Source organism: Arachis hypogaea, chromosome 13 (genome assembly GCF_003086295.3).
Source record: "Arachis hypogaea cultivar Tifrunner chromosome 13, arahy.Tifrunner.gnm2.J5K5, whole genome shotgun sequence".
Classification (NCBI taxonomy): domain Eukaryota; kingdom Viridiplantae; phylum Streptophyta; class Magnoliopsida; order Fabales; family Fabaceae; genus Arachis; species Arachis hypogaea.
The window spans coordinates 118,490,539-118,518,323 of record NC_092048.1 but is presented as its reverse complement, the minus strand read 5'-3'; the positions used below and the strand labels follow the sequence as shown (position 1 = coordinate 118,518,323).

Here is a 27,785-nt window from a genome sequence, read left to right as displayed (position 1 = left end):
TTTACCGGTGAGACAACTATGCAAATGTTGAGAAAATATCATCTTAGAAGAACATTCACCTATAATAACCCCCACATGTTGCAACCTTTAACCCTTTAGGTTTTACAGGAGAGAAGCTAGAAGAAATGGACAGAAGAAAAACTATACTTCAGGCGTAGCTGCTCAAGTAAAATATTTACCCTCATTAGTTCCTATACTTACTATCTGTTGCTAGAGTAAAGTAAGTTGGATTTACAGTATCTTGTATTCACTCATCTGTTGAATGAGAGGACCTTTGTGTCCGGCTGACACTTCCGCCACGGCTAATCTTCAAAGCTGTCAATGCCTTTTGGATCTCCATTGACATGGCACTATCTACACTCCCAGATGATAGCTTCTTATGTGCTTTCTGCAGATGCAGTTTCAGTGAGCCACTGCTTAGTCCTGCATTCTTCCCACATATGGGGCAAACTTTCATGCTCGGTTTCCGCTGCTGCCACTCCATTGACACCTTCCCGTGCAGTTTCTGATCTAGTTTCAGTAAGATCTTTGCGAAACCATCATTAGGGTGTGCCCGGCGATGAACTCGTTTCAGAGCATTCCATGCTTCTAATAAAGTTAAGTTCCTGCAACATATCAGAGAAGATATACTACTTATAATGGCCACATGCTGAATCATATTAGTTACTTCATTGTATCAAACCATGAAGAATTGATGGCTGTTCAAATAAATAGCTCATGAAGAATTGATAGCAACTAAGATTCAAATATTTAAATACGATTCTCTCCTATGATTTTACCAAGGATTCTATATTTACCATTACTTACTTCCTGAGCATTAAGTAAGCAAGGACCACTGTCACACTTCTGCTTTTCCCTTCAAAGCAATGAACTAAAACTTTCTGGCCATTTTGTTCAACATGATCTATAAAATCACATGATTCTTCAAATATGCTGCTGATGTTACAATCTTCATTGTCATACACCTGTCCAAATAGGAGGGCGAACAGAACCTATATCAAGACATTTTCCTGAAGGTAACCTAATATTAGAATTAAAAGTAAAAGTTGAACAAAAAAGAATAGTTCAGAAATTAAGTGGGAGGAGTTCAACTAGTTCAAATAAAGTAGATCTTTAAAAATAAGATAGAATAATTGAGTGTAGAATAATTGAGTGCATTAGTTAGAATCTGGAATATGACTTGCTTACAGAGAAATTCTTGTACTCAAATAGATCAGGAAACTGAGTATCTGATTGACCAATTTCATTGGTACACAAGCATATAATATGTGTGATTCCCAAGTATTGCAATGTATAAACAGATCTTGCAGCTAGTGCTCCACCAATGAACACAGTGCTTGTAACGGCAGATGGTTTCTCTGTACTTGCAGCGTCAGATATCAATGCAATTCTTTCAAGAATATGCTCAAGTCTGACCTGAAAGTTAAAATGGTAATGTATTCATATTTCATAAATATGAATCCTTAATCAGTGACAATGAAGATACCTTAAGTTCATATGCATCAACAATGATGTTATTATCACTACCCTCAAAAAATCCTGTATAGAAGTTGTTTTCCTGGCATAGTTTGATAGCATCACTTTTAAGCATTTCATTCCACTGCTCCAATTCTTTATTAGATTCAGCATCGACCTGGAAATCATAATATATTTAATTTGAGAACTCATAGCATCTCCAAAACCAAAATAGCCAAAACAGATCCACAAAATCTATGCTCTCACTTCTGAAAGCAGCAAAACGATATTTTAGTCATAATCATATGCAATGTCCACAACATACAGTTTTTTGTAGATAGACATGAGATAAAAGTCTTCTTCTTTTGCAAAAGATAACAACTGAATCATTATTTCTGATCCATAAAATCAAAGGGGAAAAATGTATCAAAATTTTCATTGGCAGCTCCAAAACGATGGAACCAGTAAACAATATTATGCTACCTATGAGACAACCTTTGCGAATTTGTGAAAGTCACGAATCTTAGTTGTTAAGCGGAGACTGCGAAGTGGCTCCCCATTTCCTCTATAGAACTTTCCATACCGACTTTCTTTTGATGTTGAAGCAGAGTCACAACTATCTCTATTTCCCCAAGATGATGCCCTTGAAGCATATCTCTGAGATTCTGAATCAGTAAAATCTTGATGGTTATCATTAGAAAACCTCTCCCTACTGGTTGGAGAGTAACAATTACTACCAGTAGCCATTGAAGGTGACTCAGGTACCACTGAATCCTCTTTGTCACCTTCCCCCAAAGATATTTTGCTTATAATGTTCATAAATGATCGAAACAAGATATCTAGTCTTTGGTGAAGTGTTAGTAGGAATATATGGAAACCCTGCAAATCTCTAAGAGAAGACCGAAATCCGGTACGAAATGCATGAACTACTGGTGTCATGTCACTTGCATGTGTATCATGTGTATCAAGTGTATCCATGTCTTCTGGTGGAGGACATCCTAATTTCCCTCCAGTTATATCATATAAAAGGTTTGAGGCAAACTCAGAACTATGCAATAACAACTCAACCAACTTAGGATAATTAACCTGGTCATTTGCACGTTTTCCAGCAGGGGGCCGGCGAGGAACACCAGAATCAATGGCTACAATGTTAAAATCGGGAGATTCTTTTTGCCTCTCCAGGCTCATGTCAACGGATCTCGGAGACTCTAAAATATCAGACAGATCAGAAGCTTGTGATATCAAGTCAGGCTTATGAGAAATGAGTCTGCTGTCAACTGAAGTTGACCTTCTTTCTTTTTGAAGAGCCCTAATTGCTTTTGGTCTATATCGATTTATTGCAGAATCAAAGGCGGCTTCTATTGCATCTGTATTTGTAGAGATCTTCTTTTCAGCCAACAACAAATTTGCAGAATTCCCACGCCACCTAAGTTCACGACAAGGGAGCCTATCTTCATTTCTGATGACTAGGTCCAACATCAGCACCCTGCCAAGAGCTGCTGATGTACTTTCTGCAAATTCTTCGGACTCAAAGGCACTAGAGTTCTCAAGCAAAGGTGATCCATGTACATAACTGCAAGAAGATAGGAAATACTTAGAATAAGCTAGTTAATGACATCTTCATAGGAATATTAGTTACCTAATATCCTTTTATCCTTCTAGGCTTCTATAGATATCATTTATTACTTCATTTAGTTTCCTACTCGATAGGGACAAGGTGGAGTACTTGCACATCTATATCTCAATGCCACTAATGGAAGAGTACAAAAGAATAAATCAGCTATTTGTCAGACTTAGATTGCACCTCATAAAAAAGAGACATCTGCTAAGCTCAAGAGCTTCCAAAAGTTCAAAACAGGTCACTTCCCCAATTTCATCACCCTCATCAGATGATGCTTCTTTAGCCTTTTCTGCAGCTTCTTTTATTTGGTGCCATTCTGAACTGGTATTGTGAATGACTCTAGCCTGCATTTCCAAATGACAGAAGAGAGTGAATAGAGTAGGAACACAATCCGATAGCCTAAGCTTGCCAATATGGTGTTTGTGTTATAAAACTAAGCAAACAACCTGTGGCGTTTGGACTCCCAAACACCTGGCAAATTCATAGCCAAGGCGTTCAGACTGTGTTGCCATTCTTGATGATGATATCTTTATAACAGCTGCTGCTTCTTTTGGAACAGCATCATCATTCCCAGTGCAGTTGAAAAAGGCAAAGAAGACAACCCCTCCAGAATTTACAGTTACCTATGAGTGCACATGAGATAAAAACAGTTTTAACCAAAAAGTATGCATATACACTTCTCTCTGATTTGGTACTACAAACAAATAAACTAGTATATGAATTAATGGGATAGGTGCATATGCTATGCACAGAAGTACTTAGTGACAATCAATTGGGCAGAAGCTAAACCAGCAAGAAATTATAGTTCTTTCTAACTTCTGAGTTTTGAAGCTAACAATTATTGACAAGCTCAGCCTTGAAAGATATTATCCCTGTTTGCATATTCACATCTCAATACTTAAAGACCTTCCATTAAACACAGCAAGTAGTGCGTTGGTGAGTGTACATATTATATTATGAGTATATAAATCCAAACCTCAAGAGCTTTGTTCATTTCATCCTCAATAAGTTCATTGCTACTGCTGTGTTCAATGTGGTGAAGTGAAATGAGCTTGTCCCAAGAAAATGAACTCGATTCAATGTCCAACATGGAAGCTTTCCCAAGCCTATCCCACAAACTAATTTCTGTTTGCTCAGGGGCTGTATCGCATTTTGCACCCTGAATTGATTCGCCAATGCTGAACAACAACCATGATGAAGATTAGCAACAGATACACAGGGTCCGCACTTCAAAGCATATCAAAACCAAAGTAATGGAATCCAGTGAGCTGAGCTACAGATACTAGTAGATTTTAGGATTAAAGAATGAATAAATAATCAAACATAGTGACATTGTTGAAATTTTCAGAGGCAATGATTGCAAATAAAAATGAAAGAGAATGGTGAGTGGTGGAAGCAACAACTGACGTCGGAGTAGAAGGCATGGTGGTGGCAGAACGGCAGCGACGGTGGGGGAATCCAGAGGAATTGGAATTGGAATTGGCAGTGCGTTTACGAACCAATTGGAGCCATTGCGTGAACCTAAACGCAGGCCCTGCGGTGAAATCTCCCAACATATACAAAACCTACATTCCCCTAACAATGTCAGATACTTTCAAACAACTTTCATAATGCCATGAGAGACAATGAAGTAGAATGGGAATTGCGGAATTTTCATACCCGGGAAGTATCGGTGAGAGGCAATGGGACCTCAATTTCAGGCTCGAAATCGTCGTTTTGGGGTTCCGATTGGTTCTCTTGGCCCTTGTCCTGCAGAGTACACTCCCACATGTAAATGTGAGAGAAAAGAAAAAGAGAGTAACTTTACATCACAGATAGGTTCAGGCTATGAACTTATGATGATGATGATGGCACGCATTTGGATTACAACTCTACGAGGCTGTAAAGATCATCATCACATTCGCAACACAATTCAATATTCATGGCATGCACATAATGATCTAAATACAGATGTCATCATGATGGTTGATTAATGGGAGTTTGCGGTGTGATTTGCTATTTTCCTTTTTATTATTATATTATAATGTTTTTAATATATGACTATATATATGTAGGTGATAGAGGGTGTTAAGTTGTTAACCTGGGGTTGTGGAGGTATGGTGGTGATGATTGCATTCTCCTGCTTTTGCTCTTTTCCCATATTTTAAGACTATAGTCTTGTCTATAAATATGGAGTTGAAAACGCGTGTGGTGTTCGGTGTTCCGTTTTCGTGAGAAAGGGGAAGTGAAGTCAAATAATGATGATACCCACTGCATTCATACACAGCAAGATTTCAACATCGGAAACACTCAACAGATCAGCAGTAGCTATGTCTACTGAATATTGATATTGCATGTAGTATGGTATTGGTAGAATTGGGTAGTTTTATGAGCTTTCAGTTGAGGGAGTGGTGGTGGTCGTGGGTCCCGTGTAGGGTCGAAATGGCCTTGGAGATGGAACAACATTTAACTATTTAAGGTTTCAGCCAAATCGTGACTCCTATGATGGTGGTGATATGCCTTCAGAATCATTTATGTTCGGTTGCTCGGGTGATGGGAGGTTTGGGTGGTAATTTGACTGGTGTGACACGGGAGATCTGGACCTGGGTGCAAGCTTTTCGAGGAGGATAACCGTCTAAGTCGTTGATGGATCGGCAGGTGGGGCTACTTGTAAAGATACTTCGATGTTAAAATTAGTGTCCGTACGATGAGGCAGCCAATTAGGGTAAAAAGGTAACGTATCTTTGGAGAGGGGTAGGTCCTTTTCCATTTATACTCTGAATTTGGGTAGGCCATTCGCTTGGGTCCATCTGCCTGGAAGCTTTTGCTAGCTGGTCAGGTCTCCCCAGCAGGGCGTGGGATGGTGCGCACTTGCGCGGGTCACCTTTAGGTTCGGATCAAGTGACCCGGCGGGTCGACGGTCTACAGTCGGACCGGGACCCTTGTTGGACTGGGCCGGAACAGTGCCCCCAATTTATCAACCATGAAGCTAGAAGTCGTGGTTGGTGTGTTCGAGTTACTCGCGCTCACTCGGGTCGAGTCCTGATAAGTCCGGGAACCCGTTGACGAGGTCCATGGCTCCAGTGCGCGTGAGTTGTCCCTAATCGTTGCTTGGGGCGTCGGTTAGAGACAACTCACGCGCACTGGAGAAAGTAGGGAAAAAAGTCAATTTTACCCCTGTCTTTTCGCGCTCCCTCTAACGGTTACCATTTTGCATCCTTTGCCTTCACAACCTCTTCACTTCTTTCACACACTCTCTTCACCTTTCTTCACTTTCTCACTACTGCGCATCCGAAATTCTACGCCTTGCTTGCTGCGAATCCCATCACACTTGTGCTTACTTCATTCCTTCTTCATTTACTGGTAAGCATTTTTTTTCGTTGTTGATTATCATGCTTGCTTTTTGCTACCACTGTTGCTGCATGCATTATTTCTGGTGCGTTTTGTTTCCTTCTGTCTTTCTCGTGACTTTTGTCTGCCTGGGCTAGACTTGCCATTGTTAGGTAGTTCTTAGGAGGGTACCATAGGTGTCTTCTTCCTGGATTTAGTCCTTAGAGTGATACGAAATAGTGTAGGATAGTAATGTAGCAACACATAATCTTCGTTTTTTCCTTTCTTCTGGGTTTTTAATCTCCCGAGTTAACTTAAGTGGTGCCCCCACTGTAGGTATGATGCAGCGACCGAACCCAAACTTGGTAGATCGGTATGCTTGGGTTACCTCTGATGTAAAGGATACGGCTTCCTGGAAACCCAAGAGGAACTTGAAGAGTTTCGCAATTCTGGGGGGTTTATATGGAGGTGGTTTGGAAGAAGCGAACTACAACGTTTTCGTCCCGGGGGACCGGGAGCGCATATGCCAAATAAATATGTCGTCTCCTCGGGTGGCCGACTGGTTGATATGACGTGGCCCCGTCACAACTCCATCTGAACAGCTGGGCAGCCATCCGTTGCTTCGAGATGGTGTGTGAGTACTTGGAGCTCTCGGCCTCTGTTAACGTGTTCCTTTACCTCTTTCTGCTCACCAACCCTACCCGAGAAGGCAAACACAAAAAAGGCTACATGTCCTTTTGAGCAGTGCAAAACTGCGGAATCTTCGGACTCTTCGAAGATTCTTTTCATGGGTTCAAGAGTACTGATAAACCACTATTTTATGGTTTATCTTGTGCTCAATTGAGTGATTTTTATCAAGTCTTTGCACACTTATTCATACTAATTGCATGGTTTTGCATTTTCCTTCCTAATTTTGTGCTATGATTGAAAACATGCTTCTTTAGCCTTAAATTTGCTATGTTTAATCCCCTCTTATTATCATTTGATGCTGTGATATGTGTGTTAAGTGTTTTCAGGGTTCATAGGGCAGGAATGGCTTAGAGGATGGAAAGGAAGCATGCAAAAGTGGAAGGAATACAGAAACTGAAGGAATTGCTAAGTTGTCCAACCTGACCTCTTCGTACTTAACTGACCATAACTTGAGTTACAGAGGTTCAAATGAGGCGGTTTCAGTTGTGTTGAAAAGCTAATATCCGGGGCTTCAAAATGATATATAATTTGCTATAGTTGCTCTACAGATAAATGGCGCACACGCGTGTATCACGCGCACGCGTCGCATCTGCGAAATCTCAGCGTTTCTGAATTCGGCCCCAGCGATTTCTGGGCTGTTTTTAGCCCAGTTCTCGGCCCAGAAAACACATATTAGAGGCTGCAGAGTGGAGGAATGGGAGAAGACTGCTCATTATTCAGAATTTTAGGTTTTAGATGTAGCTTTTAGAGAGAGAGGCTCTCTTCTCTCTCTAGAATTTAGGATTCCTAGTTTTATACTTTTGAGTTGGATATTACAAAGAGTTACTACCTTCGTGAAGTCTTTATTATTCTAGTTTGCTTTCTTTTTCTCTTACTCTTTCATATCCTTAATTTTTGTTCAGAATTATAATTGGATTGTTTTTAGAATTTATTAATGCAAGGAATACTTTTTCATTTAATTTTATTATTTATTTAATTGCTTCCAATTTTATTTCAATTATCATGTCTCTTTTCTATTCTTTTTTCATATCAACGAAGATGGTATTCATGTTAATGGAGTAGTTCCCTAACTTGATTAGGAGTTGATTAAGAGGAGAACCTTGAGTTGGAATACTCAAGTGTTAATCTTAACTGGAAGTTGTTGGCTGACTCTCTAGTCTCTGACTCTAATCCTCCCTTAGGAGAGGATTAGGACTTGGGTGATAGAGTTAGTTAGTTAGTTACTTGACTTTCCCTTATTAAGTAAGGGATGACCAAGTAGAACAACAACCTTTTATTATTACACTTAGAAAAATTCAACAAGGATAGAACTTCCAATTAATCTTCTCCCGTTCAAGGCTTTTATTTTGAATACATAAATCTCTTTTAATTTACATTGCTTTAATTCACAATCATTTATTTTTCCATTCCTCATTCCAAAATTTCTCAGAAAACAAAAACCCATAACCAATAGTAACACACCTCCCTGCAATTTCTTGAGAGACGACCCGAGGTTTAAATACTTCGGTTATTACTTTTTAGGGGTTTTGTTACTTGTGACAACCAAATAATTTTTTGTATGAAAGGATTCTTTGTTGGTTTAGAAACTATACTAACAACGAGAATTTATTGTGAATTCTTTACTAGCAGAAAAACCATTCGTCAAGTACCTACTTCATGATCAGGCCGGCTCAGGGTCATCACCTTTTTGGCTTACTTTGGAGGGTGAGAGGCGAATCCCCACTTATTGGAGTTTCGGTGTTGCCTCTGAAAATCTAATAAAAGTGTCCTACAAGTGGCTGAGTCTGGAGGACGGTCAAATCGCAGACATCTTGTTAGCGATCTTTGGCACTAAGAATCTTAACCCCCACCTATTGATAGGCGATTGGGAATCCGGTTATGAGTGTGTAGGTAAAGCTTGAACTTATTCGTCGTTCTATTCTCACGATTAGCTTGTTTGCTTTGCTTGCTTCAAAACTTTCTTGTTTTCCTGACTTCCTAATTTATTTTTAATTTTTGTAGTTGCCATGGTTGGTGGAATACCTCGATGGCTTGTTTGATGACACACCTCTTCCCTGATAACAATAGCGATGATGATAGCTCGGCGACCCCTTCGGCCGAGCACGGACCTCAGGTCGTCGTCAAGGGAAGTGCTCAGACTGAACCTCAACCTTCTCCCGAGGTGCTTGTTGAGGAGATCCCGATCACTGATGAAGGGGGACGGGATAAAGAGGCTCAGGGCAAGGGTGATCCCGATCTAATCCTTACTACCAACCCCAAAAAGAGAAAAACCCTGGAGTCCGGGAAGACTCTTACTATGATAGAGAGGAGTTCTTCTAGGAAGAGGACCTGGCTGCCCAAACGAGGTGGATATATCGCAGCCTCCTCCGGGCTTCCGCCATTGCTAAGAAGGTGGAACCCATCCTAGCGCAGGGACAAGTTTGGGAGGGGAACTTCCAGACTGCTAAAAAAGAAATCACTGACTTGAAAGCCCAAAAAGAGTTTCTGAGGACATAGCTTGCCAAGGAGGAGAAGAAGGCTAAGGAGAGTGCTGATGAGATTAATCACCTGGGGGAGCGCGACCTCTCACTCTCAAGTTCACTAAACACTACTCAAGGTCGGGCCACCGTAGCTGAGGCAAAGGTTAAGGAGCTAGAGGAAAAGCTTTCCGAGGCCGTGAAGACGGCCGAGGCTGCTAAACGAGATGCCTTGGATTTGAAGAAAAAGAATAAGGAAATTGTCAAGGATGCTCGAGAAGTGGTCAAGGCTACCGAAGAGGGGATTAAGGATCAAGTCTCCCTCCATGCTCCCGACCTTAATGCCTCTTTGATTGGGGCTTTTAAGATGGTTCAAGACGGAAAAATTGTGGACATCCCGAGGAAATGAGGCCTCTTTGTAAAAATGGAAATCTTGTACTTTCTATTTGCGTTTTGTTTTATTGGACCGATGTGGTACCCCCGACTTATAACTTTGAAACAATTTCACTTTTATTGTCGTTAAGTTGTTGTCGTGATTTTTGGTGCCATCGACTTTAGAACGTTAATGGACCGAAGTGATGCCTTTTTTAAACTAACATTTTCATTCATAGAATGTTTTGGCTATTTTACTTGTTGCTTCTTTGCTTGGCTGTTAGGCCATAAACTGCTATACGTTAGATATCCGTTAATTGCAATCACCGTGGTCTCCGGGGTGATCAGTCCCGGGTTGTCGTTTTTATAAAACAATAATAAACCACAAGTATGACTAAGAATAACGTAAATTAATCACTTGGTTTTCAACAGTAGGTCTCGTTAAAACCCCTTACTGTTACCTCGTGTGGAGGGTAAAGGGAAAGAGTGCCTCCTTAATAGCCGAACGAAGTTACAAACACGTGAAAGAAAATGAAACATATAACAAAGAGGGTGGTAAAATGAAAGATAACAAGGGTGAAGAAAAAGGTCGTTAGGTTGGGACCTCATTCAAGAGTAGAACCTCTTCAAGTTCGCGACATTCCACGTTCTTGGGACCTCGTTCCCATCCAACTGTTCTAGCTTGTATGCACCTTTCCCAAGAACTTCTCTTACCTTGTACGGGCCTTCCCAGTTGGCTACCAGCTTGCCTTCTCCCGGAGTCAGCGGGCCAATGTCATTATGCTGTAACACCAGATCACCTTCCTTGAAGCTTCTATTTAGCACTTTGCGATTGTAACGCAAGGCTATCCTCTGTTTTAGTGCACCTTCCGATAAGTGGGTCATCTCTCTTGTTTCATCAATCAAATTTTTTTCAATTCCTTTACTATCTTCGCCCAGGAATAGCCTTGGACTTAGTTCTCTGATTTCCATAGGAATGACCGCATCGACCTCGTAAGTAAGTCGGAAAGGCATCTCTCCAGTGGAAGACTGCGGCATTATCCTATAAGACCATAACACGAAAGCCACTTCGTCTGCCCAAGAGCCCTTTCGCTGGTTAAGGTGCTTTTTTAACCCATTGAGGATAACCTTGTTCGCCGCCTCGGCTTGACCGTTACTCTGGGGGTGTTCCACTGAGGAAAACTTTTGCTTGATCCCCAATCCAGATAAGAACTCCCAAAACTTTTTGTCAGAGAACTGCGTCCCATTGTCCGAGACCATGATCTCCGGGATTCCAAATCTGGAGATTACTTGTCTCCACAAAAACTTCCGACAATTTGTTGATGATATGCTGGCGAATGGCTCTACTTCTACCCACTTCGTATAGTAATCAATGGTCACAATGAGGTACTTAACCTACCCCAGGGCTACAACCCCAGAAGGTCGACTCCCCACTAGGACAAAGGTCGGGAGGCCAACATGGAACTTAGCTCTTCTGCTGGGACCTTGTAGAAATTTGCATTCTCTTGGCATTTCTTGCATTTCTTTACGAACTCTTGGGAATCTGCCATCATAGAGGGCCAATAATACCCTACCCTGACAAGTTTTCTGGCTAGTGCTTTCCCTCCAATGTGGTTGCCACAACATCCCTCATGGACTTCATTTAGAACATAGTCCATCTAGTCGGGACGCAAGCACTTTAATAGAGGCTGATTAAGTCCTTGTTTGTATAGCTGCCCTTGTATTACTACATACTTGGTGGCTTCTCTCCTTATCACCTTGGCTTCTTTTTTCTCTCCGGGAAGTGTCCCATCTTCAAGAAAATGTTGAATTAGATTGATCCATGAGGGAAGATTTGGGAGTTGGGCCATTCAAAGGGTCATCGATGGCTCCTTCACTAGACCTTGGATTAGGGATCGATTTCTTGCCCTGGGTTTGGTGCTCGCCAGCTTTGATAGGAGGTCAGCTCTAGCATTTCTCTCTCTGGGTACATGCTGGATCACCATTTCTTCAAAACCCTCATACAACCTTTTTGTTCTTTCTAAATATTTTTGTAACAAAGGATTTCTGGCCTGGTAGGTCCCGTTTACTTGAGACGTCACGACCTGTGAGTCACTATTGACCTCGAGTTTCGCTGCTCCGACCTCTTTGGCTAAGATTAAGCCGCCTATTAGGGCCTTATACTCCGCTTGGTTGTTTGAGACTGTAAACTCAAATTTGATTGATTGCTCGTAAGTCACCCCTTCTGAGCTTTCTAAGATGATCCCGGTTCCTACAAAAGCCTGGTTGGACACTCCGTCTACGTGGAGCTTCCACTTTGTGGTCGCGTCCCCAGGAGGATTCCCAGCCACCTCTACCAGAAAGTCTGCCATCACATGAGCCTTGATCGCATGTCAGGATTCATATTGGATGTTGTACTGGGATAGCTCTATTGGCCATGTCATCATACGACCCGTCAGGTTGGGTTTTTATAAGATTTGCTTGATGGCTTGGTTGGTTCTCACAATGACCGGGTGCCCCTGGAAGTACTGCCTCAATCTCCGGGAGGAGATTAGCAAAGCATAGGCTAACTTTTTCAATTTGGTGTACCTTAACTCTATTCCTTGGAGTACCTTACTGATGAAGTACACCGGCTGCTGGATTTTGTCTTCTTCCTGAATCAAAATGGCCGCCATGGCCTCCTCCGTCACAATTAGATATAGGTATAAGGTCTCTCCTTCTTTTGACTTTCCGAGCATTGGTGGTTCTGACAGGATCTTTTTGAAGTGATTGAAGGATTCTTCGCAAGCCGAGGTCCATTCAAAAGTTATCCCTTTCTTCATCAAGTTAAAGAAGGGAAGAGCCTTTGCTGGCGAAGTACCGAGGAAACGAGACAAAGCCGTGAGCCTCCCTACCAATCTTTGGACATCCTTGACACATCCTGGATTTGACATCCAAAGGATGGCTTTGCACTTGTCTAGGTTGACCTCCACTTCCCTTTGTGTGATCGTAAAGCCGAAAAACTTCCCGGCTTCCATGGTGAAAGCACACTTGAGGGGGTTGAGCCTCATATTGTGCTTCCGAAGCGATTCAAATACGACCTCTAAATCGGTGACTAGGTTACTCGGCTTGGCCGTTTTATTACCAGTATATCGTCGATGTATACCTCCACTGACTTGCCGATATGATCCTTGAAGACTTTGTTCATTAACCTTTGATAGGTTGCCCCTGCGTTCTTCAGCCCAAAGGGCATCAATATGTAGCAATAAGTCCCTGTTGGCATAATGAACGCCATTTTTTCCTCGTTTGGACGGTGCATCAGGATTTGGTTGTACCCCGAGTACGCATCCATGAAGCTCAAGAATCGGTACCCCGCTGCCGCGTCTACTAGGGCATCAATGTTGGGAAGGGGAAAGAGTCTTTTGGACATGCCTTATTGAGATCTGAATATCTACGCACATCCTCCACTTCCCGTTGGCCTTCTTGACAAGGACCACATTTGAGAGCCACGTTGAGTACTCCAATTCCCTTATGAAATCGGCTTTTAACAAGCTAGTCATCTGCCTGACTACCTCGTTAGCCCTTTCTGGTGACATCTTCCTCCACCATTGTGCCACTGGCTTGGTATCTGGCTTCACGATTAACCGATGCGACACGAAGGTGGGGTCCACTCCTGGCATGTCAGCTGAGGTCTAGGCAAATAAGTCCTTGTTTGCCTTGATAGCCTCAATGATAAGTTCTTTTAGATCGTGGGGGTGGTTTCGGTTTACGAAGGTAAACTTATCCTCTGTGTCTCTTACTCGAAACTTCTCTAGGTCTCCCTGAGGCTCTGGCCTTGACTTGTCGTCAACTCTCGCATCCAAGTCCGCTAGGAACACCCCAACTGCTTCCTTTGACTTCTTCCTTAAGGACAAACTAGCAATGTCGTAAGGGACCACTATTTCCAGGTCTCATCGGATGGAACCTACAGCTCCACTGTCTGTCACAAACTTCATTGTTAAGAACTTCGTACATATGACAGTCAAGAACTCGTTGATAGTTCTTTTTCCTAAGATGACGTTGTAAGTTGTAGAGTCCCTCAGGACCATGAACTCTGCCATTACTAACCTCTTGCTCTCCCCAGATCCAACACAGATCGGAAGTGTGATTAGCCCATCAGGTCTTATGTAGTTATCACCCAAGCCGATGATCCCATGCTGGTGGTTTTTAATGTCGTTTCCTTTGAACCCCAGGGCATCAAACACATTACTAAACATGATGTTGAAGTCAGCTCCAGTATCCACTAGGATTTGTTTGACCAGGCCCATCCCGATTTTTGCCGTAATCACCATGGCTGGGTTTTCAAGGAGATCGTGACACCATCGGTCTTCAGGGCCAAAAGATATATCGGGGAGTTCCGTGGATTGAGACTTGGGATTTCCCGAAGTCACTGCTAAGATCATAGCATCCTTTTTTGCTGCTGACTTCGACTTGGGTGGTGCATCTCTCCTGACTACGACATTGATGACTATGGTTGGAGCGGTGTCAGCATTATCGAGGGGGCCCTGCCCTAGCTTCACAACTCGACTGCGGTCATTCTCGGACTATTCTCGCTCTCTCCTCCTCGGTTCTCGTATGAACTGCAAGAACTTAGTCAGCTTGCCTTCCCGAATGGCTGTTCCAAAGCATCCATCAAATCAAAGCAGTCTTAGGTTTTATGTCCAAAGCCCTTATGGTAATCACAGTACAAACTTTTGTTTTCACCCGTTTTGTCTTTGAGCTGCCGAGGTTTCGACAGTATGCCTTTATTTACGATTTTTTGGTAAACTTCCACAATAGATACCGTTAGAGGGGTATAGTTGGTAAACTTACCCACCCGAGGAAACGGTTTGAACGGTTTCTGTTCCGTGAGTTACCTGAAACTATAGGTCGATCTCGGATGAGATCTTCTATGCTGGTTAGAGGTGACGTGTCCGACTTGTGGGCGGTGGCCGGAGCTGTCGTGTTCGACTTGTTGAACTGGCGATGCTGCTGATCCTTTGTCATCGGAGGGTGGTGGTACCTGCAAGGGACTCCGATGCTTAAGTTAGCAAGGGTATTAAGCAGGTTTTTAGTAGAATCAGAGTCTCAGTTATACCTGGGTGCTCCAGTGTATTTATAATGGCGTGGAACGATCTTTCTGGAGATAAGATAGTTATCTTATCTTATCTTATCTTTGAGTGAAGTCATCTTATCTTTAGGGGAACCGTCCTTATCTTTCTAGGCTTTGGCTGCCTTTAGATTTAGGCCGTATTCCTTTGTCTGGGCCTTCTTGGGCCTCTGTAGTGATTTGGCCGACCTCTTTTGAGAAGAGGTCGGGTAGTTCTGACCTGAAGAGGTCGGTCGACTTAGCCCAGGTCGGACAGTTTGACCCAGGGTATGAACAGTGCCCCTACTCGAGTGTGGTCTTTCTTTTGAGGTCGAGTCCTTAGTTTTAGGACTTCAATCCTTCTCTGGAGAAGCCGAGCTCGAGCATTTGTTGATCTCTTTCGTAGAGCTTCCTTCTGAATGCGGAACGTTTTTTCTTTACTTCTTTAATTTTGAAAACGTGCGTTCCTTGCTTTGGGAACGTGCGAGGGTTTTTAATGCCTCATTAACTCCTTAATGTTCCGTTTTTTCCTCTTTTTCATTTTGAATTGAAAAAAAGACTTTGCTTTCTGTTTTCTCTCTTTGCTTCTTTGAAACTCCATTCTTTACCCTTCTATTTTTCTAGCTCACCTGGGACTCTTTGCTTTCACATTTTTGCGCTTCTCCCTGTGGCGCCATTAATGATTGTTGGTGCTTCGTTCTTTTGACGGGTGATTTTTGGCTTTGTTGTTGTTTCAACTTCTCAGTGTTCATCGTCTCCTCCCCTTTACAGGTTGGTTTTCTTTCTGCCTCTTTCTTTTACTTCTTCACCGTTCTTCTTCGTGCTTGCATTATTCTAGTTTTTAGCAAAGTTTTGATTTTGCTTGAATTTACGTTGGAAAGCTTGAACCTTTTTCTGCCTTTGTTGTGTATCTGATCAAATGTGTGCTATGAGAGTTTCCTTGATGTGTATGACTTTTTCGTGCTTCCTGCTAGTTAAGGTTTTGAATGTTGGTATTATCTCTGATTGTATCTTCTTGATTCGCGCCTTTGATGATTTCTCCTTTGAAATGCCGAACCGTTGGATTATGAGAAAGGTTGCGCCCTTGATGATTTCCCCTTTGCATGCTTTGATGTTTGATTATTTTGCTTTTGCTGATAGGCTGTAAAAGGTGATGATTTTGATAGATTATTTTGTATTTTTTTCTTGTGGAATGTCGCTGTCAAAGGAGGATTGTTTTCTTGTTTGAGGGATGTCGGGACGTAGGTCGCATTCTTTTGAACCCTTACTCTGTTGTTGCCTCCAAAGGGTGCCCCTGGACCTTGGTGTGAGTCCTGGGGTCTCCTTTTGCTGTTTTGTATGCTTTAGCCCGAGTTGTATCCATATTTGTCCAAGATGTTTTGGTTAGTAATCCATTTTCTTTTTCTTACTGTAGGACTAGTTGACCCATGTCGTCTCGCAAAAACATTGTCGAGACCTCTTCCAGTGTCCCTGAGGGCATGTCAGATTGGTTGGACTCCCTCTTGTTGATGTGTGTCTCTGTGGTAAATGCTGAGTATTGTGTAGAGCTGAGGAAACATCACAGGATTTGTAGTAGACAGGAACAAGAGAAAAATTATGAGCTAGTAGCGCCTGATCCCGATGAGAGGGTTTGTTTCCCGACCTCGGTCCGGGGAGAGCGTCCATTCTTCTATGTCTATGACTTTTTTTTCAGCCAGCTGAACATTACTTTTCCTTTTACTCCTTTTGAGACCAATTTATTGTGGTCGTGCAATGTATCTCCATCCCATCTTCACCCGAATTCGTAGGGTTTCCTTAAGATTTTTCAATTACTGTGTCAGGAGTTGGGTGTTAAACCATCTCAAACCCTTTTCCCTTACCTCTTTATTTTGACTAAACCCGGGGTGGCTAAGAAGAAGGCTGCTTGGGCATCTTTCCGAGCTGCCCAGGGAAAGAAAATTTTTTCAATGTATGATGAATCTTTTTGCGATTTCAAGAACTATTTTTTCAAGGTCCGAGCTGTTGAAGGAGCCCGTCCTTTCTTTTTGGATGAGAATAGCGAGCCCAGCTTTCCTTTAGAATGGCAAAAGAATGTAGTGGTATCTAGATATACTTGGGAGATGTTAGATGAAGTCGAGCAAGCCTTTGTAACTATGTTGGAAGAGAACTGGAGGCAGTGGTGCACAAATTGTGAATCACACTTTTCACAACTCGTACCACTAACCAGCAAGTGCACTGGGTCGTCCAAGTAATACCTTACGTGAGTAAGGGTTGAATCCCACAGAGATTGTTGGATTGAAGCAATCTATGGTTATTTTGTAAATCTTAGTCAGGAAGTCAATTATGTTTATCAGTTGAATTGCAAATAAACAATAGAGCATGGAGTAAAGGTTACTTGTTATGCAGTAATGGAGAATATGTTGGAGTTTTGGAGATGCTTTGTCTTCTGAATCTCTGCTTTTCTCTGTCTTCTTGTTCACGCACGCACGTCCTCCTATGGCAAGCTGTGTGTTGGTGGATCACCGTTGTCAATGGCTACCTTCCATCCTTCCAGTGAAAACTACGCTCACGCGCTCTGTCACAGCACGGCTAATCACCGGTTGGTTCTCGATCCGGTTGGAATAGGATTTACTATCCTTTTGCGTCTGTCACTAACGCCCAGCCTTCAGGAGTTTGAAGCTCGTCACAGTCATTCAATCCTCGAATCCTACTCGGAATACCACAGACAAAGTTTAGACTTTCCGGATTCTCATGAATGCCGCCATCAGTTCTAGCTTATACCACGGAGATTCTGATTAAGGAATCTAAGAGATACTCATTCAATCGGATATAGAACGGAGGTGGTTGTCAGGCACACGTTCATGGGTTGAGGAAGGTGATGAGTGTCACAGATCATCACCACCATCACAGTTAAGCGTGAATGAACATCTTAGATAGGAACAAGCGTGTTTGAATGGAAAACAGAAATACTTGCATTAATCCATTGAGACACAGCAGAGCTCCTCACCCCCAACAATGGGGTTTAGAGACTCATGCCGTCAAAGAGTACAAAGTTTAGATCTAAAATGTCATGAGATACAAAATAAGTCTCTAAAAGTTGTTTAAATACTAAACTAGTAGCCTAGGGTTACAAAATATGAGTAGACTATGATGGATGATGCAGAGATCCACTTCTGGGGCCCACTTGGTGTGTGCTGGGCTGAGACTTAAGCAATCCACGTGCAGAGGCCATTTGTGGAGTTGAACGCCAGTTTTTGTGCCAGTTTGGGCGTTCAACTCTAGCTTTTGATCCTTTTCTGGCGCTGGACGCCAGAATTGGGCAGAGAACTGGCGTTGAACGCCAGTTTACGTCATCTATCCTTGTGCAAAGTATGGACTATTATATATTGCTGGAAAGCCCTGGATGTCTACTTTCCAACGCAATTGGAAGCATGCCATTTCGAGTTCTGTAGCTCCAGAAAATCCACTTTGAGTGCAGGGAGGTCAGAATCCAACAGCATCAGCAGTCCTTTTTCAGCCTGAATCAGATTTTTGCTCAGCTCCTTCAATTTCAGCCAGAAAAATACCTGAAATTACAGAAAAATACACAACTCATAGTAAAGTCCAGAAATATGAATTTTTCCTAAAAACTAATGAAAATAGACTAAAAACTAACTAAAACATACTCAAAACTATATGAAATTAACCCCAAAAAGCGTATAAAATATCCGCTCATCACAACACCAAACTTAAACTGTTGCTTGTCCTCAAGCAACTAGACAAATAAAATAGAAGACTAATAGGTTGAGAAGCAATAATATCTCAGAGTTTTTGAGTGGAGCTCAGACTCTAATTAGATGAGCGGGACTAGTAGCTTTTTACTTCTGAACAGTTTTGGCATCTCACTTTATCCGTTAAAGCTCAGAGTGATTGGCATCTATAGGAACTTAGAATTCAGATAGTATTATTGATTCTCCTATTTCAGTGTGATGATTCTTGAAGACATCTATTTTATGAGTCTTGGCCGTGGCCCTAAGCACTTTGTTTTCTAGTATTACCACCGGATACATAAATGCCACAGACACATAATTGGGTGAACCTTTTAGATTGTGACTCAGCTTTGCTAAAGTCCCCAATTAGAGGTGTCCAGAGTTCTTAAGCACACTCTTCTTTTTGCTTTGGACCTTGAATTTAACCGCTCAGTCTCAAGTTTTCACTTGACACCTTCACGCCACAAGCACATGGTTAGGGACAGCTTGGTTTAGCCGCTTAGACCAGGATTTTATTCCTTTAGGCCCTCCTATCCACTGATGCTCAAAGCCTTGGGATCCTTTTTATTTGCCCTTGCCTTTTGGTTTTAAGGGTTATTGGCTGTTTGCTCTTGCCTCTTGGTTTTAAGAGCTTTTGGCTTTTTCTGCTTGCTTCTTCTTTTTCTTTCTATTTTTATTTTTTTTATTTTTTTTTCTGCAAGCTTTGTTCTTTGCTGCTTTTTCTTGCTTCAAGAATCATTTTTATGATTTTTCAGATTATCAATAACATGTCTCATGTTCATCATTCTTTCAAGAGCCAACATATTTAACAGTCTTAAACAAAAAATTCAAAAGACATATGCACTGTTCAAGCATTCATTCAGAAGACAGAAAGCATTGCCACCACATGTTACTAATTAGAATTTTTCTTATTAAAAACTCGAAATTTTATTGCCTCTTATTCAAAAGATCTACTATTTTATTCATATTTGCTGATGATGAGAAAAATAGACTATAACTTAATTGGGGATAAAATCAAACTAGACACTAATTACTACTAATGATCATATAATGAAGACACAAACATAGATAAGCACTTAACATAGAGAAAATGAAAAACAGAGAAAGTAAGAACAAGGAACGAGTCAACCTTAGTGATGATGGCATTTCCTTCTTGAGGCACCAATAATGTTCTTGAGCTCTTTTATGTCTCTTCCTTGCCTTTGTGGCTTGATTCCTAGTGATTTTTGGTATTTCTATCCTCAGTTGCTTCCAATAATTATGTGGAGGGAAGTGCATCCCCTGAGGTATCTCTTGATTTGCAGCCACATGTTCTACCACTGAGCTATAGATCCTTCACATAATTGTTTTACCACACCAAACTTAGAATGTTGCTCGCCCTCGAGCAAAAGAAGAGGGAATAGATGACGAAGAAGATGTGGAAAGAAAAAACTAGGATTATGAGGAGGAAAGGTGGGGATCCTGTGGGGTCCACAGATCTTGAAATGATCCTGTGAGGTCCACAGATCTTGAGGTGTCAAGGCATTTACATCCCTGCACCAATTTAGGCATGCAAAATGCCCTTGCACACAACTCTAGGCGTTTAGCGCCAGGTTGGTGCCCATTTTGGGCGTTCAATGCCCATTTACTAGCCATTTCTGGCGTTGAACACCAGAACCATGCTTGTTCTGGGCGTTCAGCGCCAGGATGTTGCCCATTTTGGGCGTTCAGCGCCAGAACCATGCTCTGTTCTGGCGTTGAACGCCAGACAGGTGCTTCCTCCAGGGTGTGATTTTTATTCTGCTATTTTTGATTCCGTTTTCAATTTTTAATATTTATTTTGTGACTCCACATGATCATGAACCTAATAAAACATGAAAAACCATGAAAATAAATAAAAATTGGGTTGCCTCCCAACAAGCACTTCTTTAATGTCCTTAGCTGGACCTTGCTGAGCTTTTAATCTAGCTTCAGCCTTGAGCATTCTTGCTCAATGTTGCCTTCAAGATAATGCTTGATTCTCTGTCCATTGACAATGAACTTCTTATCAGAATCAATATCTTGAAGCTCCACATAACCATATGGTGATACACTTGTAATCACGTATGGTCCCCTCCACCGGGATTTCAGTTTCCCGGGGAATAGCCTGAGTCTAGAGTTAAACAACAGAACCTTCTGTCCTGGTTCAAAGATTCTAGATGACAGCTTTCTGTCATGCCACTTTTTTGATTTTTCTTTATATAGCTTGGCATTTTCGAAAGCTGTGAATCTGAACTCCTCTAGCTCATTTAGCTGGAGCAATCTTTTTTCTCCTACTAATTTGGCATCAAAGTTTAGGAATCTGGTTGCCCAGTAGGCCTTATGTTCCAGTTCCACGGGCAGGTGACATGCCTTACCATACACCAGTTGGTATGGAGAGGTCCCTATAGGGGTCTTGAATGCTGTTCTGTAAGCCCACAGCACATCATCCAAGCTCCGTGCCCAATCCTTTCTACGGGTATTTACTGTCCGTTCCAGGATTCTCTTTAATTCTCTATTAGAGACTTCAGCTTGCCCATTGGTTTGTGGATGATATGGAGTGGCCACCTTGTGGCGAATTCCATATCGAACCATGGCAGAGTAAAGCTGTTTATTGCAGAAGTGAGTGCCCCCATCACTGATTATTACTCTAGGGACACCAAACCTGCTAAAGATATATTTCTGGAGGAACTTCAGCACTGTTTTAGTATCATTGGTGGGTGTGGCAATAGCCTCAACCCATTTTGATACATAGTCAACTGCCACCAGAATATAAGTGTTTGAGTATGATGGTGGGAAAGGTCCCATGAAGTCAATTTCCCATACGTCAAACAACTCAATCTCCAAGATTCCTTGTTGAGGCATGGCGTAACCATGAGGCAGATTGCCAGCTCTTTGGCAACTGTCACAGTTACGTACAAACTCTCGGGAATCTTTATAGAGTGTGGGCCAATAGAAGCCACATTGGAGGACCTTGGTGGCTGTTCGCTCACCTCCGAAATGTCCTCCATATTGTGATCCATGGCAATGCCATAGGATCCTCTGTGCTTCTTCTCTAGGCACACACCTACGGATTATTCCGTCTGCACATCTCTTAAAGAGATAGGGTTCATCCCACAAGTAATACTTTGCATCAGTAATTAATTTCTTCTTTTGTATCCTGTTGTACTCCTTGGGTATGAACCTTGCAGCTTTATAGTTTGCAATATCGGCAAACCATGGTGCTTTCTGAATGGCAAATAGATGCTCATCAGGAAACGTCTCAGAGATCTCAAGAAAGGGGAGGGACGTCCCTTCCACTGGCTCTATCCGGGACAGATGATCAGCCACTTGGTTCTCTGTCCCTCTTCTGTCTCTTATTTCTATATCAAACTCTTGCAGAAGCAATACCCATCTGATGAGCCTGGGTTTTGAATCCTGCTTTGTGAGTAGATATTTAAGAGCAGCATGATCAGTATACACAATCACTTTTGATCCTACTAAGTATGATCTGAACTTGTCAATGGCGTAAACCACTGCAAGTAATTCTTTTTCTGTGGTTGTGTAATTTTTCTGGGCATCATTTAGAACGCGACTGGCATAATAAATGACATGCAGAAGCTTGTCATGCCTCTGTCCCAATACTGCACCAATGGCATGATCACTGGCATCACACATTAGCTCAAATGGTAATGTCCAGTCTGGTGCAGAAATGACTGGTGCTGTGACCAGCTTAGCTTTCAGCGTTTCAAACGCCTGCAGGCACTTTGTGTCAAACACAAATGGCGTGTCAAACACAAATGGCGTGTCAGCAGCTAGCAGATTGCTTAGAGGTTTTGCGATTTTTGAAAAATCCTTTATAAACCTCCTATAGAATCCTGCGTGCCCCAGAAAGCTTCTAATTGCCTTAACATTGGCAGGTGGTGGTAATTTTTCAATTACCTCTATTTTTGCTTGATCCACCTCTATTCCCTTGTTTGAGATTTTATGCCCAAGAACAATTCCTTCAGTCACCATGAAGTGACACTTTTCCCAATTTAAAACTAGGTTGGTTTCTTGGCATCTTTTCAGAACAAGTTTCAGGTGATCAAGACAGGAGCTGAATGAGTCTCCATATACTGAGAAGTCATCCATGAAGACTTCCAGAAATTTTTCCACCATGTCAGAGAAAATAGAGAGCATGCATCTCTGGAAGGTTGCAGGTGCATTACATAGCCCAAAGGGCATCCTTCTATAAGCAAACACTCCGGATGGACATGTGAATGCTGTTTTCTCTTGATCCTGGGGATCCACTGCAATCTGGTTATAGCCTGAATAGCCATCCAAAAAGCAGTAATAATCATGACCTGCTAGTCTTTCTAGCATCTGGTCTATGAATGGTAAAGGAAAATGATCCTTTCTGGTGGCTGTATTGAGCCTTCTGTAGTCAATACACATGCGCCACCCTGTAACTGTTCTTGTAGGAACCAGTTCATTTTTTTCATTATGAATCACTGTCATGCCTCTCTTTTTTGGGACGACTTGAACAGGGCTCACCCAGGGGCTATCAGAAATGGGATAAATAATCCCAGCCTCTAGTAATTTGGTGACCTCTTTCTGCACCACTTCCTTCATGGCTGGATTTAGCCGCCTCTGTGGTTGAACCACTGGTTTGGCATTATCTTCCAATAGGATTTTGTGCATGCATCTAGCTGGGCTTATGCCCTTAAGGTCACCTATGGACCACCCAAGAGCTGTCTTGTGTGTCCTTAGCACTTGAATAAGTGCTTCCTCTTCCTGTGAACTTAGAGCAGAGCTTATGATCACTGGAAAAGTATCACCTTCTCCTAGAAATGCATATTTCAAGGATGGTGGTAATGGCTTGAGCTCGGGTTTAGGAGGTTTTTCCTCTTTTAGAAGAAACTTCAGAGGCTCTTTCATGTCCTCTGAATCCTCCAAATCAGGCTGAACATCTTTAAAGATGTCTTCCAACTCTGATTCGAGACTCTCAGCCATGTTGATCTCTTCTACCAAGGAGTCAATACGATCAACTTTCATGCAGTCTGTTGATGTGTCTGGATGCTGCATGGCTTTGACAGCGTTCAACTTGAACTCATCATCATTGACTCTCAGGGTTATTTCCCCCTGTTGGACGTCAATGAGGGATCGTCTAGTTGCTAGGAAGGGTCTTCCTAGAATGAGAGTAGCACTCTTGTGCTCCTCCATTTCCAGCACAACAAAGTCAGTGGGAAAGGCGAATGGCCCAACTCTGACAATCATGTCTTCAATCACGCCTGATGGGTATTTAGTAGAACCATCAGCAAGTTGGAGACATATCCGGGTTGGTTTAACTTCTTCAGTTAAACCAAGCTTTCTGATAGTGGATGCAGGTATTAGGTTGATGCTTGCCCCAAGATCGCATAAATCTGTCTTGGTGCAATTACCTTCTAATATGCATGGTATTAGAAAACTCCCAGGGTCTTTAAGCTTTTCAGGAAAGCTTTTCAGAATGACTGCACTGCATTCTTCAGTGAGGAGAACTCTTTCTGTTTCTCTCCAATCCTTCTTATGACTCAAGATCTCTTTCATGAACTTGGCATAAGAAGGTATTTGCTCAAGTGCTTCTGCAAATGGAATCTTTATTTCAAGATTCCTGAGATAATCTGCAAAGCGAGCAAATTGCTTATCCTGCTCCTCTTTCCGGAGTTTTTGAGGATAAGGTATCTTGGCTTTATATTCTTCAACCTTAGTTGCTGCAGGTTTATTGCCTATAGAAGTGGTTGAAGAAGCCTTTTTAGAGGGGTTGTTATCAGCATTTGTGTGTGTCTGATCCCTCACTGGCGATTGAGTGCCAGAGTTAGAAGCTGGAGTGAAACTGGACGCCAGCTCCTTGTCTGCTCCTGGCATCTGAACGCCAGAACTGTGCCCATTTTGGGCGTTCAGCGCCAGATCTTGCCCTATTTGGGCGTTCAACGCCAGATTCTTGCCCATTTCTGGCGTTGAACGCCAATCCTGCCTTGTTTCTGGCGTTAAACGCCAGTTTTGGGCATGGTCTGGGCGTTCAGCGCCAGCCTTCCACCAATTTTCTGGCGTTTTAGCGCCAGAATCATTTTTCCCTGGGCTCTTACTGTCCTCAGGTGAATCTTTGGTGGGTTGCTCATTTCTTGGCTTTTTGATGCCTTGAGGTGGGGTATTTAATGTCTTCCCACTTCTTAATTGAACTGCTTGGCATTCTTCTGTTATTTGCCTTGACAGCTGCTGCTTTGTTTGCTTAAACTGTTCTTCCATATGTATATTAGCCATCCTTGTCTCTTGTAATCTATCTTTGAATTTGGCTAACTGCCTTGTTAGGAAGTCCAATTGCTGATTGAATTCAGCAGCTTGTTCTACAGGACTGAGTTCAGCAGTTGTTGTTTTAACCTCTTCTTTCATGGAAGGGTCACTGCTTAGATACAGATGCTGATTCCTGACAACTGTATCAATGAGCTCTTGAGCCTCTTCAATTGTCTTTCTCATGTGGATAGATCCACTAGCTGAGTAATCTAGAGACATCTGAGCTCCTTCTGCAAGCCCATAGTAGAAGATGTCTAACTGAACCCATTCTGAAAATATTTCAGAGGGGCATTTTCGTAGCATCTCTCTGTATCTCTCCCAGGCATCATAAAGGGATTCATTATCTCCTTGTTTAAAGCCTTGGATGTCCAGCCTTAGCTGTGTCATCCTTTTTGGAGGGAAATATTGATTCAGGAATTTTTCTGTCAGCTGTTTCCATGTCCTTATGCTGGCCTTAGGTTGGTTATTCAACCACCTCTTAGCTTGATCTTTTACAGCAAATGGAAACAGCAATAGTCTGTAGACATCCTGATATATTTCTTTATCATGTACTGTGTCAGCAATCTGTAGAAACTGTGCCAGAAACTCTGTAGGTTCTTCCTGTGGAAGACCGGAATACTGGCAACTTTGCTGCACCATGATAATGAGCTGAGGATTCAACTCAAAGCTACTGACTCCAATGGAGGGTATGCAGATACTACTCCCATATGAAGCAGTAGAGGGGTTAGAATATGACCCCAGAGTCCTCCTGGACTGTTCATTTCCGCTTAGGTCCATGATGGAGAACGGGAGATGATGTAAAATAAAAAAATATTATTTATTTATTTATTTATTAATTTATTTCGAAAATAAAATAAATCAAAATAAAATAAATAAAAATGAGTAAAAGATTTTCGAAAAAGTGAGGAGAGAGAAAGTGGTTAGGAGATTTTGAAAAAGATATGATTTGGAAAAGATTTTAAATTTTTTTTAAAAAAATCTGAAATTTTTTTTATATAATTTTTGAAAATTTGTTTTAAAAATAGAGAGAAAAGATATTTTTGAATTTAGTGAGGAAAGAGAAAAACAATAAGATAGCACAAGATTTAAAATTTTTAGATCTAATGCTCCTTGTTTTTGAAAATTTTGGAGGGAAAACACCAAGGAACACCAAACTTAAAAATTTTAAGATCAAGACACAAGGAAAACTCAAGAACACCAAACTTAAAATTTTTAGAAAACCAAAATAAATTTTCGAAAAACACAGCAAAATCAACAAGAAAACACCAAACTTAAAGTTTGGCACAAAATTTAATAGAGAAAATATTATTTATGAAAAAGGTTTTAAAAAGAGTATACCAAACTGCCACGGGCTTAGACTAACGCTCTAGCCAATTGGGCAGTAAATGTAACACTTGTTTTAAAGAAGGATATTTTTAACCAAGAACAATAATAAGAGACTCTAAACCAAAAAGAAAAATTTTCCTAATCTAAGCAACAAAATAATCCGTCAGTTGTTCAAACACGAACAATCCCCGGCAACGGCGCCAAAAACTTGGTGCACAAATTGTGAATCACACTTTTCACAACTCGTACCACTAACCAGCAAGTGCACTGGGTCGTCCAAGTAATACCTTACGTGAGTAAGGGTCGAATCCCACAGAGATTGTTGGATTGAAGCAATCTATGGTTATTTTGTAAATCTTAGTCAGGAAGTCAATTATGTTTATCAGTTGAATTGCAAATAAACAATAGAGCATGGATTAAAGGTTACTTGTTATGCAGTAATGGAGAATATGTTGGAGTTTTGGAGATGCTTTGTCTTATGAATCTCTGCTTTCCTCTGTCTTCTTGTTCACGCACGCACGTCCTCCTATGGCAAGTTGTGTGTTGGTGGATCACCGTTGTCAATGGCTACCTTCCATCCTTCCAGTGAAAACTACGCTCACGCGCTCTGTCACAGCACGGCTAATCACCGGTTGGTTCTCGATCCGGTTGGAATAGGATTTACTATCCTTTTGCGTCTGTCACTAACGCCCAGCCTTCAGGAGTTTGAAGCTCGTCACAGTCATTCAATCCTCGAATCCTACTCGGAATACCACAGACAAGGTTTAGACTTTCCGGATTCTCATGAATGCCGCCATCAGTTCTAGCTTATACCAGGGAGATTCTGATTAAGGAATCTAAGAGATACTCATTCAATCGGATATAGAACGGAGGTGGTTGTCAGGCACACGTTCATGGGTTGAGGAAGGTGATGAGTGTCACAGATCATCACCACCATCACAGTTAAGCGCGAATGAACATCTTAGATAGGAACAAGCGTGTTTGAATGGAAAACAGAAATACTTACATTAATCCATTGAGACACAGCAGAGCTCCTCACCCCCAACAATGGGGTTTAGAGACTCATGCCGTCAAAGAGTACAAAGTTTAGATCTAAAATGTCATGAGATACAAAATAAGTCTCTAAAAGTTGTTTAAATACTAAACTAGTAGCCTAGGGTTACAAAATATGAGTAGACTATGATGGATGATGTAGAGATCCACTTATGGGGCCCACTTGATGTGTGCTGGGCTGAGACTTAAGCAATCCACGTGCAGAGGCCATTTGTGGAGTTGAACGCCAGTTTTTGTGCCAGTTTGGGCGTTCAACTCCAGCTTTTGATCCTTTTCTGGCGCTGGACGCCAGAATTGGGCAGAGAACTGGTGTTGAACGCCAGTTTACATTGTCTATCCTTGTGCAAAGTATGGACTATTATATATTGCTGGAAAGCCCTGGATGTCTACTTTCCAACGCAATTGGAAGCATGCCATTTTGA

The 27,785-nt window shown here is 41.9% G+C and overlaps 1 protein-coding gene across 2 annotated transcripts; it reads right to left on the bottom strand.

Moving 5' to 3' along the window:
* Window positions 1–25: 25 nt before the first annotated feature.
* On the bottom strand, window positions 26–5,351 carry LOC112732906 (dual specificity protein phosphatase PHS1). 2 transcript variants are annotated; one of them, XM_025781725.3, is made up of 11 exons: window positions 5,157–5,351; window positions 4,736–4,825; window positions 4,484–4,641; window positions 4,053–4,254; window positions 3,523–3,699; window positions 3,260–3,420; window positions 1,951–3,028; window positions 1,487–1,633; window positions 1,189–1,416; window positions 808–965; window positions 26–605 (listed from the first exon to the last, which is right to left on the bottom strand). In XM_025781725.3, exons 1-11 carry the CDS (start codon window positions 5,214–5,216, stop codon window positions 248–250), a joined length of 2,817 nt encoding a protein of 938 aa, XP_025637510.1. In that variant the 5' UTR covers window positions 5,217–5,351; the 3' UTR covers window positions 26–247. The 2 variants fall into 2 exon arrangements, with proteins under 2 accessions (XP_025637510.1, XP_025637511.1); XM_025781726.3 differs by lacking the exon at window positions 5,157–5,351 and adding an exon at window positions 4,910–5,044.
* Window positions 5,352–27,785: the final 22,434 nt, after the last annotated feature.

Coding starts and splice junctions, on each gene's coding strand:
- LOC112732906 (XM_025781725.3), bottom strand. CDS start 5,216: ATGGGAAAAGAGCAAAAGCAGGAGAATGCAATCATCACCACCATACCT. Junction 1,417..1,486: donor TTGATGCATATGAACTTAAG/GTATCTTCATTG, acceptor TTTAACTTTCAG/GTCAGACTTGAGCATATTCT. Junction 966..1,188: donor TTGAGTACAAGAATTTCTCT/GTAAGCAAGTCA, acceptor CTATTTGGACAG/GTGTATGACAATGAAGATTG.